Here is an 11,665-nt window from a genome sequence, read left to right on the forward strand (position 1 = left end):
AATACCCCAAATTAGTGAATGGCCCGCCTTCGTTTATATTTGAGCGGCGTCGCGTGGGCAGAAACAAATCGGCGACAAACATGAGTGCGCGCGAGGTAGGGAGTCGTCACGAAAAAAGGAATAAGGAATAAAAAAACAACGGTTTGCCCAAGCAATTCCAAACAAGTCACACTATTTTTTTTTCGCTCACCTAATGCGACAATAAAGATTTTTGTTTGAGAATTTTTGGCTAACCGGAGAATAAAATTACTGAAACGGAAAAAGGTGCGAAAATCGCACCTTTTGTCTTGTCTTCAACAACGATATTTACTTGCTTCAATAGGCCAAAAAACAAAAATCGAGCGTTGTGTCTTCACTGTATTTTTTTTCTTTTCTCTTCTGAGTTTTGAGTTTCTGAGTTTTCTGAGACCAAAAAAGAAAAATCGAGCGGTGATGATAAAGATTTTTGTTTCAGAATTTTTGGCCAACCGGAGAAAAAAATCACTGAAACGGAAAAAGGTGCGAAATCGCACGTTTTGTTTTGCCTTCAACAACGATGTTTACTTGCTTCAATAGACCAGTTATTTTAATTAACGACTTAAATAAAAGTAAAGTTCAGTTAGGCTGAGCTAGTAAGGCCGAAACATGCGCGCGCGGTATTACAAAAGTTTAGTCAAAGCTGTTGACGTGCTCTTGAAATTTACTGACCCACCCCCGAATGGTTTGTCTTTGTTTTCCCAAGTAGGTTACCCTTAGGGAAAATATGTCATCAGTGACAATTTGCCGACTAAATCCGATATGACCCGAGTATAATTTCGTGAAACCGGACGAAAAATCCCTAAGGAACAGACAACAAAAGGCTCATTGTCTTAAAAAAATTAAACATAAACAATAGGCAAAGCTTGATACGCTCACATTCATACGGTTACTCCTTTATTATATGACGCAGAAAGTTACGAAAGCACGCATTAATTTTCACTGCAGCACGAATTAAAGATAAACGATAAATTGGCTTGTTCCAAGCCAATCACAATAAAGTAGCTTGCTAAGCCATACATCAACAGGCTTTATAAATATAGGTTGCCATACGGTCAACGCTGTGCATGCAATATCTTATGAAATAATAAGAATAATATAAGTAGGAACTCTAGACGTGCTCGAGAAACTTGGTCGCCATGTTGGGGAGTAGGGATGGCGCAGCGGTGAGAGCGCCCGCCTCCCAACAATGTGGCGCAGTTCCCCGGTGATCTATGTCTGTTGAGTTTGTTGTTTGGTTACGCCCTTGTAATAAGGTTTGTGCAAAACTGATTCAATTGATGCCCTTCAATATCTTATTCATGATATGGATGTAGCTGTAAGTACAGTGCGTACGAACAATTAAAGGCCGTCTCAAATATTGACGTGCACAACCAAGTACATCACTGAAGCGAGTGTGAATGAACAGTCTAAATTCGTGTTCTGCTATTTTTTAAGCGTTACCAAAAGGGTGCATTTTGCTATCTTTGACTAATTAAGTTTGAAACGCACCTGGCCTCGTTTGGAATTTACATCGGAAAGGAGTATTTTTACAGTTGGTAGAAGTGTAGGTTCGTTTATTTTGTTTTGTTTGTCTTGTTTGTCTGTTTTGTTTGGTTCTTTGTTCGTTTGTTTGTTTACTAATTATTATCGTAGAAGCTTATCAATTGGGCCTAGACACAACACTGGTGATGGAAATGTTTTTCATCATCATTCGATAAATAGCATATAACCCTCTATCTTGTGGCAGTTTAGGATTTTAGTGGAAACTGGTTAATATGGACATTAAAGGAAACAACATTAAGACACACAATTAAGTGTCAGTATTTTCTTGGTGTCCGTATTAAGGGAGTTATCAGCATAAAAGTCACGGACACATGTTTTATCGATATAACGACTAAAGCTCAGAGAAAATGCACAGTCAGTCGAATGTCAAGCAATGGCCAAACATATAGGCAATATAGTGACGATCTTATTAAATATTCATTACATGTTATGTAACGAATCAGTTATGTCTTTTGGCAAATTAAATTGCATGCATTTGCATAATTGTCCAAACTGGGTTTATTAACTGATCACTGAAAACTGGTCAAAATTCTAACTGTCAGCGGAGTAATGACCTAAAACTTTACTGAAAGGTGAGAAATTTAATTGATAGCTAAGAAATCGCCAACAATTTAACTGAAATAACACTGGTAATCAATAAAATTACTTCATTGAGACTGGCTAACAACAAACCAGTTTATCGTTGACTTTTAGCTGTACTGCTGCAAATTAGTGCGCTTGCGTTGCCAATTTAATTTTCTCAGTCTATGATGAATGATTAGTGATGTTAAAGTTCGATAATTACATTAATTGATAAATGATTTTTTTTATTATTGTTTTTTTGTTTTTGTTATTGAGCGCTTCACCTATTATTCGCGTTATTTCAGCCGAGTTATCGTTCTCTATTTCTCTCATTGGACCAAGATGTATCCCATGGTTTTAATGAATCTCTCCCCATTATCTCCGCTGCGCTTCGCCACATTTCCACAAGTAATAGAGTCATCTGGAGGTCCTCCAGTACCAAACCCGATTCTGGAATCACACGAAGAGCAGTCATTTCTGTTGTTGCTAATGATACCTATTCTGGCTTTACGGCTGGTGCAAAAGGAATTGAATCCTTCTTTATTACACTTGTATTGCAATGAGGCCTGGGAACCAATTAGCGTCTTCCAGGTGTTACGACCCAGTGAGGTACCGCGGTATTGCCCGTCAGCGATCAGTGAGTACAGAGAGTTGGCCTGCTTGTTGATGATAACGAAGTTGGTCTGTTGGCCGATCTTCATACCAAGACAGATCTTGGAGAAGGATGTATTCCAGTAGGTCGGTAACTTGGTCTCTTGTGAGTCGAACCCAGTCTCTCCTCCTGGAACGTTGTATTCATTTCTATCGTTCCAGTATGCTGAGTTGTAATGAAAAGTGCTCTAAGGAGAAATAAAAGAATAAATGGCTACTGAATTGCCAATTAAAAACGTCTGAGTTGTTAACAAAACACGGCTTGCTCAGTTGTACGTGCTTTTGCCGTAGCTAAATTATGAGAATAGTTATTTTTTCAGGCTAACTTTTTAGTTGCTTTGTCTTAGATAGCGTTTTAGTGACGGTTGGAATTGGGCCAATAGGAGTGCAGAATGTAACATGATTGCTATCATGCTGCAACGGCTAAAGATGCCAACAAAGCCGTGCGCGTGGTATACGTAAGATTACAGAAAAACCAAGAGGAAGAATTTAAAAATAAACATGAGAGGGATTACCTCAAGTATAGGTGCTATTTGGAGGACTAGTAATAGTAGTAGTACAGTGAAAACATTCGCCGATACATACATGTACACCCAAACCCCTGCTGTAGGGTGGGTCAGGCAGAAATTAAAACAAAAGCCTGGGCTATGGGAATGATAAGTTAATTTCTATCTTGCTGAATGCGGCTGTTGCGAGTTTATCTGCAGTTTGGCAACAATTTTAATTGGTTGTTTCAACTAGTCAGTTTTTACAGTGTAAAACCTAACTTTGAAACATTGTGATTTTCTGAGTACCTTACTTCCATCAATCTTCATGACAGTCGTCCATACACCATCTCCACATCCAAAATCTCCCACGTGACACAGAACAGTAGTTGGAGTTGGACCAAGGTGTAGTGTAACCAGTTGGTTGACGAAGAGCCTGCTGAATATTATATCAGGGAGGTAAATAAAATCACAACGGCAACGGCAACGACAATATCACTAAACAAGGCGGGCTTAATGATAATGGACACTGGTTGTGCACGTCAGTTTTAAATCTTGGTACTGACAAAAGATGACGTAACAATGACCAAATCCTGTGTAGCCTGGATAACGTGACATACTGAATGACTCTAGAGGTAAGGGATATCGTGAGATTCAAACTTTAAGTATAAATTTACTCTTTAATCGAGTTTTGTGGCGAATGGAAGGTAATTATCTAGACCCTGAATAAGTAAACTAAAAGACAACTATTGGAATACAACTAAATTGTTGAATCCCCGAAAGCATCGCAGTGTCTAGGATGCAATGGCCTCGCACAATTTACAGTATCTGTTGCGGATCAAGATGACCTACTTGTGTGCGTCATAAAGCTCCTTGCATGACTTCGCAGCTGAAAAAAGACACGAAAATGGATTCATGTTAAAAGCAGCGTATCGAAAAGACGTCTTTAAGCCTTTTGTCATACCAGAAATTTAATTGAAGTCATGAGACTATGATCTAGATCATAGTATCTTATTGAAAAAAAAGTTACCTGTTTCGCAATATATTCCGATGAAACTTTTCTCACAATCGCATTTGAATGTGTCATCTTTATAGTTCACCTCACAGATACCTCCGTTTTGACAAGGATTGGAAGAACAAGGGGTCTGAAACCACAAATAATCTAAATGACCAAAACTGTAGAACTCGAGCGAGTGTTGTTTTCTTTGCCCTACTTTGGACTTAAAGCTAGAGAAAACGATAAAGCACACACAAAGAAGCGAAATCTGGGTTAAGTTTACATCGCGTTATAATCATAAAGTCAGACGTGAGTAGATACAAAATTGAGTGCATGCGACTTCAAAGTGAAGAAAGAGACTGCGGGCTGCATAAGCTTGCAATGGTCGGCCCTTTTTTGCTCTAACCAAAGCTACCGTTCGAGGGGCCAGCTTCACTAACTCATCGCGGCGGTCAATGGCCAATTCCTTAATTCTATGAGAGGCGCCTGCCAGGAACGTGGTAGTTGTAATCATCTAAACAGAAAATATCCAGCTAAAGATGATAAATTTAATCACCACCACGATTTTCTGTGGGTACGTCTCTAATGGAAATTGGTCATTAGCCTTCATCAACTTCAACTTGCCAAACAGCCATGCTAAGTGTCGCTTCTCGTTGCCTAATTTCATGTGGTAATTGAGCGTATCAGACAAAAGTTTCAGACAGAAATAGTTAATGGGACACCCTTGGCTAAGGCTTTATGGCTAATGTGGCAATGATATAATTTAAAGCTACTATCACCGTAAGTGATAAATTAATTCTAGGAATCAGACCCAGAGAAAAAGGGTACAGCATTGAATTGCAACGGCAGATATCGTGTGCTTTCCAAGGTGGACTGGTACTAGGTCAATGTATGATTTTACCCATTAAATATGACAGAATATTTCCAACGTACACACACTTGTAGACCTTGCCTCACCTTGGAAAAGTGATGCGACGTCACGTTTTCTTTAAACTCCGTGGGGTTAAGGTATTTACCGGAGGACAGAATCTCACACCAAAGCTTTCCATCGGCTCCTTTGGAGACGGCCAGGTTCACAGAAACGCAGGTAGGAGTTTGGAGGCATTCAAAGGTGCAATCAAAGATATCGTCAACTGTAATTGTCCCAACGTTAGGCAAATTTAGATAATGAAACTCGTGTCTTGAGAAAACATCAGATAAATTTGTTTTCGCTGACGAAAGAGGAAAAAGAATATTGTGAGGTTTGTTTAACAGCTGTTATAGTATGACAACTAAAAAAGTGCCGCTATAAGGCAATGACGAATTTTTACTCGCGCTACCGTAGGAAAGCCCGTGTCATAAAATGCAAACCGTTCTTGGTCGCCAATAGGGGGATCATGGTCCCAGGAGTTCCATGCGTGCTGATGAAGGACCGAAATAGAATGCTTCTTGGTTCGTTTTGCAGTTGCCTATAACACGGCCAAAAACATCCAGCTATGAGTCAATGGCAAAATGTGTCCATCGTATACAAAGCGTCACTTTTACGCCAATGTAGTTTCCAACATAGAATCATCATGTGTGTAGATATCTCACTGTTATAACTCAACCAGGCTACAGCATGAGGTTCTCACTGAAAAGTAACGCCTAAGAAATTGCTTGCAGGTCATGGACGGCGGAGCGATCTTGTTCTAGTGCCAGTGCGAAACGTTTTCCCTTCTGGCATGACCTGGGTCAGTCGTTGAGAAATTTCTAATATCACCTTGGGCTTAGTTTTCTGGAAAGTTGTAAGAATGTGCTGATGAATGATCCCACACCGTTTAAGTTGCTAAATGAATTATTTCAGAGTGCAGAGCCGCATGCATGGCCCATGACCGTCTAGTTCTACAGACGATCGATTGCGTTGTGTTGGCATCAGCGGTGACGTGTGGTGCTGTAAAATATGAAGCTTTTGGGGGCTTTCATCGAGCTCAAATGCAGTTGTCTCAGGGTGTATGTTACCGACTAAAATCAAAAGCGACAAGACAGTATTCAGAATCACTCTGGAGTTATCGAATTTGTGGATATAAGATTTCAGCCTGACAACTTTAACGGGCATAGAGTTCCAGAACCATCGATGCGTATGATCCGATCCAGAAACACGAGAACAGGGGAGCCGTACGACATCGAGTCGTCGAGTGAACAACAACTTAGCGAGACAGCTAGCGAAAAGCGCCAATTACAGCTGTTGGAATCCAACAAACAGCGGGGCATCGTACTGGTAGCGTGCATTCAAAACGTTGCGTTCTACATCACAAGTGACTAGATCGTAAGACCAACTGATTATACTCTATTATTACAATTTTTCTTCACTGTGATGAACAACCACAATATTTTCTGATGAAAAAGTTAACTATGGAAACAGATCACGTCCGAGGTCCGAAGAAACGTTCTTACTTAGAAGTTTTCAACCAGCCGCAAAATAGAAAAAAAAAATTGTTAGAATCGAAATGGGTATAAAAATTTTCGAGAGCAATATATAGCTACTGTAAAATATAAAGATACAAATTAAAATAAATACTGAAAACTGCTTAAATTAGTTTATAGAGAAAGCTTAATTCAATAATTTTATAACATGGAAGGCTTTCTTGTTGACCGAGGATGCACCAGAATCAGGTAATTTAAAGTGACTTGGGATTAACATAAATTAAAAAGAATTTAGGCGTTGATGTTCTTATAACATGCCTGCATAATAATGTAAATTTCGTTTTTAATATTCACGAAAAACCTTCAGTTAAATCAAAGGTCTTTGTGTTTTTTTTTTTTTCTTTTTTCTTTTTTTTTTTTTGGAAAAAAGCCATTCTTAGAAGTAGCACAAAATCACATAGAGTAAATTGATACGAAAAACTTTATTGAGCTCTCTACATTTAAGTTCAGAGACATTCATAACCAGGAACAAGCAATGTCATCTCATCCGCACTAGATGGACAACATTCACAAATAACGTGGTGCAAGTTTACTTTCTTAATAAGAGGACAGGGTTCAATTGAAACTTGACTGGTCAGTAGTGCAAACGAATGGAAACATCATTAATCAGTCAAAATTATTTTTTGAACCAAATTTAACGAAAGAATTGCTTCAAATCTCTATCAAGCACTTCAAGTATTAGTTTCCCTGAAATTGAACCATCTCCGTGTGTGATAAATATAAAAAAAAAGAAATAAAATCGAAGACTTACCTTGTAAACAGAATACTGGTATTAAAAAAGATAACAGCTGCAAGAGCGCTACACAAATAAAACTGGACAACATGTCAATTGCATGAAGTCCAAACTAACAAAGTTCAAAACCATTTTCACTTTGCTCCTTTAAGGGTTTTATTCAATTGAAAACCAAATTAACGTAAATTATTCATGACCACTTAGTAGTGACCTTACTTCATTAGGGCTTACTGGGGTTAAGGAAAACTTTCCAGAATTAAAACAAGCGATAAAATTGTGAGGATCGTAATATTGAAGCTTTAGGAATCCGAAGGGTTTTCAGAGGCTTAAAGGGATTACGCTTCATAGATTGCTCTATTAACAAACATTGTCATGAGGATTAAGTCCTTCTTTTCGCTCTTCAGTCTCGACACGCAATAAGTACAGTTTACCACTGAAGGCGAGTGCAATTTGAAATAGTTTTCAAAGATCACGAGTAGTGTAGATCAGTCCTCAATTGCACTCGCATTCATAACACAAATCTTTTATTATATGACGCAGAACATTGCAAACGTGCGCATTAATTTTAAATACAAAGTAGTTTACTCAGCCATACAATAACAGGCTTTACAAATATAGTTTGCTATACGGCCAATGCTGTGCATGTAATGTCTTATAGAAACTTATCATTTGGACCTGGAAACAACACTGGTGATGGAAGTGCTTCCCATCATGATTGGATAAATAGTATAATATATAGATCTAGGCCAGCCTAAAAGCGTAGCTCCTAAACGGGTTGTTCAGAGCCCGATTAAGCTAACCCAGGAAAAGGTAGAATTTTGATTTCATGTGACTTTGCTGAGAGGTTTTCTGTAGATAGGTTGGCCTTCTGTTTTGAGTTTTAATAATCACCATATATACACAAAACAAAGCAGCAAAAAAATATTTGTTCAGAAGAAAAAGCTATAATACGGTTAACTTTCAATCCTGGGTTAACGTTAACCGGCTTCCGACATTATTATAATTATTTCTAATGCTTTTACTGTCTTACAAACGTCACTTACAATACATCAAAAACAAAAACGTATTTACAATACTTGGCATTACCTTACTTACTTAGAATACGAAATAACTACTTATTATGACTTACACATTACGTTACTTAAGGAGTTACAATACAATGCAATCACTTAATTATAGAAAAAACAACAACAAACAACAAACAATCAACAACAACAACAACAACAGCAAAACTCGCAACAAATTACTAAGGGAAACGCCTTAAATGGTGAGAGGGAATTTCCACTTCTGTTGAAATTCCCTTTCACCATTCAGCGTGGCATCAATATATTTTTCTATCTCGATTTTATACTGCATTAATGAGATGAAGTCGCTGAAAACGAACACAGTATTATTTAGCGCGTTGATATAAAGAAAATATTTGCCTAGCATTATGAGTTGGTTGAGAGACAAACGGTGAGTACAGGAACGAGTAATTCCAAATAATACCTCTGTCTCGGAGAGGAGTAAACTCGCGTTACTTGCGGTAGAATACCAACTTTGGAACTTATACCAAAAGGAAGACGCTTGCGGGCAGCTAATAAACAAATGACATATGTTTTGGCTATCAGAAGGGCAGAAGGGGCAGGATGAGGAGGCAACCTTGTTCATTTTGTACTCTCACTGCACCAAGATGTACCCCATCACTTTTGTGTGGTAACCTCCACCTTCGTTTCCACACGTGTTGCTGTCATCATGTCTCCCTCCGGTACCAAACCCAATTCTAGAATCGCAAGTATGGCAGTCATTCTCGTTGTTACTAATAATACCAATTCGGGCTTTACCCAGCGTGGCTGAACCACTCACTGCGTTGAACCCTTCCCTATTACAGTTGGATTGCAAAAAGGCCTGTGAACCAATCAGCGTCATCCACGTGTTTCGACCCAGTGAGGTGATGCTGTATTGCCCGTTAGCGATCAGTGAGTGAAAAGAGTTGGCCTCCTTGTTGATGAGAATGAAATTAATTTGTTGCCCGATCTTCATGCCAAGACAAATCTTTGTAAAGGGTGTCTTCCAGTAGGTCGGTAACATCATCTCTTGTGAATCAAATCCAGTCTCCCCTCCTGGAAGGTTGTATTCACTTTTATTGCTCCAGTATCCCGAATTAAAATGGAAGGTTCTCTGAGAAGAAGAAACAACACGGAAGAGTGGTTTATAAAGGTTTTTCTAAAGAGTCTAAATTAATATTTTCGATTAATTCTATTTTCTGGTATTCATCGCTGCCGCTTACAATTCGATTTAAAACTTTGTTTTCGTGGATGAGCTGTTGCTTTTAAAGAAGCTGTCTGCTTTTGTACAGCTGGGGCCTCTTTTCGGGTATAAGTATGACCCTGGAGGTTTAAATTTAAAACCCTCATTTTATATGGGACCACTAAAATCTTATATATCTAATTACAACAATAATTGAAGAAAGTCGAATACATTTAGTCGCAAAATGTTTATATATTATGTCTATTATCCATTGGTGATACTCAAGTCGTGCTCTTCGCTCTGTGGCAGAATTTTAGGAAAAAATCATATCAAAAGGCTATGTAAAATAACTATAAATGTCAAACCTTGTTGCCGTCCATCTTCATGACTGGTGTCCATGCACCATCGCCACATCCAAAGTTTCCCATTTGACAGAGTATGGATGCTGGTGTTGGGACCAAGTGGAACGTAATCAGCCGACTTATGTTGAAACTGTGGGGCATATGCATTAAAAATCAACTCGAGTATTGCCAAAATCAGCAGTACGCTCTAACTTAAAACAACAACAACAACAACAACAACAACAACAAAAACGCAGTAGTGCTGCGAAGTGTTTTCATTAATTCAAGAACTACAATCGTGGACAACAATTATTGGGACACTGATGTAATGCAAGGAAATATTTGTGTTTTATAACTACTGAAGTTTGAAAAAGCACAGCAATTCTTTTAAAAACGCGCCGCTTCTCCCCTTCTCTGCTCAATACAATGTTAAAACTTGGAACAAATTGCAGGTACTAATCTTCAGCATTGTAAGTGGAATGGGGAGAGAAGCTAGGCAGGTGAAGTTGTACTCGCGCTACTGTTTGTCTAGCGTGCATGCGAAAGCGCAAAAAGGTTCTTCCAAGACATTCGTCCATGATTGAAGTACAAATTACTCCCGCAAAAAGTGGCAAAGTTACATTTTTAATCATGCAAACCATGCCTAGGTTAACACATGTCCATGTAACTGTACATGTCAGAAATGCTTGTCCAGAGTTTTCCTCTCGACTTGAACTTATGGTATTTCTTAAAACGTAAAAGAGGATGACGAGTAAGTGACCTAGACCTGCTCCTAAAGATAATCCACCTCAAATTATTCTTACATCATTCCCAGCTTCGCAGATCCGAGGAAGGTCTAGAAATGGCCAATCTGTGAGTGCCAGCCTAAGCCCAATTAAACGAATTTTTAGGCTCCACAACTGACCTGGGTACTCTCTTCTCTAAAAATACCTTGACAGAGATTACCGTAGGAATTAATGAGGCCTATCTAGTAATTTTACCCTTTTACCCTATGTCTGTGCAGTAATACTTTAATAGCTATCTAATCTAATCAATGAAGAATACCGATATATTAGTGCACTATTTTAAGGTCCACCAGGCCATATATAATGAGATGAGATTTAAACCTTGTCATGGATTGACTTACTTGTACTCATTATAGAGCTGCTTGCATGACGTCGCAGCTGGGGAAGGAGAGATAAAAAACAAACAAACAAACAAACAAACAACAACAACAACAATAAAAAACAATCGTTAGGTAATTCACGAATGATTCACGAAGTCTGATATTAAGCCTTGTGGTCCATCAGGCTGGTGCTTGTTTTTGATTCCCATAGCATGAAGTTACTAAAATTTCTACAGTTTACCTGGCCTGAATCCACTATTCCCAGCATTAAATTCATTGGTACCCAGAGGGGGAATGGAATAGAGAAAGGCACTGTGAAGGTTATTAGATGTCTCGCCCAAGAACACAGTGGTTCCGGCCAGTGCTAGAACCCAGTCCGCTCGATCCAGTGTCCAGCGCACTAACCATTAGGAGCTACTTGACAGTGCTCCACAAATTCGCCAATGAGAGGCCCGTTTTTGTACCCTTGCCGCTTAAGGCTTGTTCACATGGGATGTTACTTGAAGGTTAAATTAACGATTAAGTTTTGGGCCGTTTGACGGTTGACGATTAACCTCATTG

At 38.8% G+C, this 11,665-nt stretch overlaps 2 protein-coding genes across 2 annotated transcripts in view; both read right to left on the reverse strand.

The window, feature by feature from the left end:
* Positions 1-2,422: 2,422 nt before the first annotated feature.
* On the reverse strand, positions 2,423-6,328 carry LOC145485456 (uncharacterized). Its single transcript, XM_081464122.1, has 6 exons — positions 6,272-6,328; positions 5,212-5,508; positions 4,288-4,402; positions 4,110-4,146; positions 3,567-3,693; positions 2,423-2,960 (listed from the first exon to the last, which is right to left on the reverse strand). Exons 1-6 carry the CDS (start codon positions 6,326-6,328, stop codon positions 2,451-2,453), a joined length of 1,143 nt encoding a protein of 380 aa, XP_081320248.1. The 3' UTR covers positions 2,423-2,450.
* Positions 6,329-8,888: 2,560 nt separating this feature from the next.
* The window catches only part of LOC145485457 (uncharacterized), a 9,016-nt gene continuing 6,239 nt past the window's right edge, over positions 8,889-11,665 (reverse strand). Inside the window, exons 4-6 of the mRNA XM_081464123.1 lie at positions 11,126-11,162; positions 10,024-10,150; positions 8,889-9,589 (exon numbers count right to left, since the gene is read on the reverse strand). Coding sequence (XP_081320249.1) covers positions 9,089-9,589; positions 10,024-10,150; positions 11,126-11,162 — 665 coding nt within the window. The 3' untranslated portion in view covers positions 8,889-9,088. The remainder of the gene's footprint in view (positions 9,590-10,023; positions 10,151-11,125; positions 11,163-11,665) is intronic.

The sequence above is a fragment of the Orbicella franksi genome, chromosome 4 (assembly GCF_964199315.1).
Source record: "Orbicella franksi chromosome 4, jaOrbFran1.1, whole genome shotgun sequence".
In the NCBI taxonomy this organism is placed as follows: domain Eukaryota; kingdom Metazoa; phylum Cnidaria; class Anthozoa; order Scleractinia; family Merulinidae; genus Orbicella; species Orbicella franksi.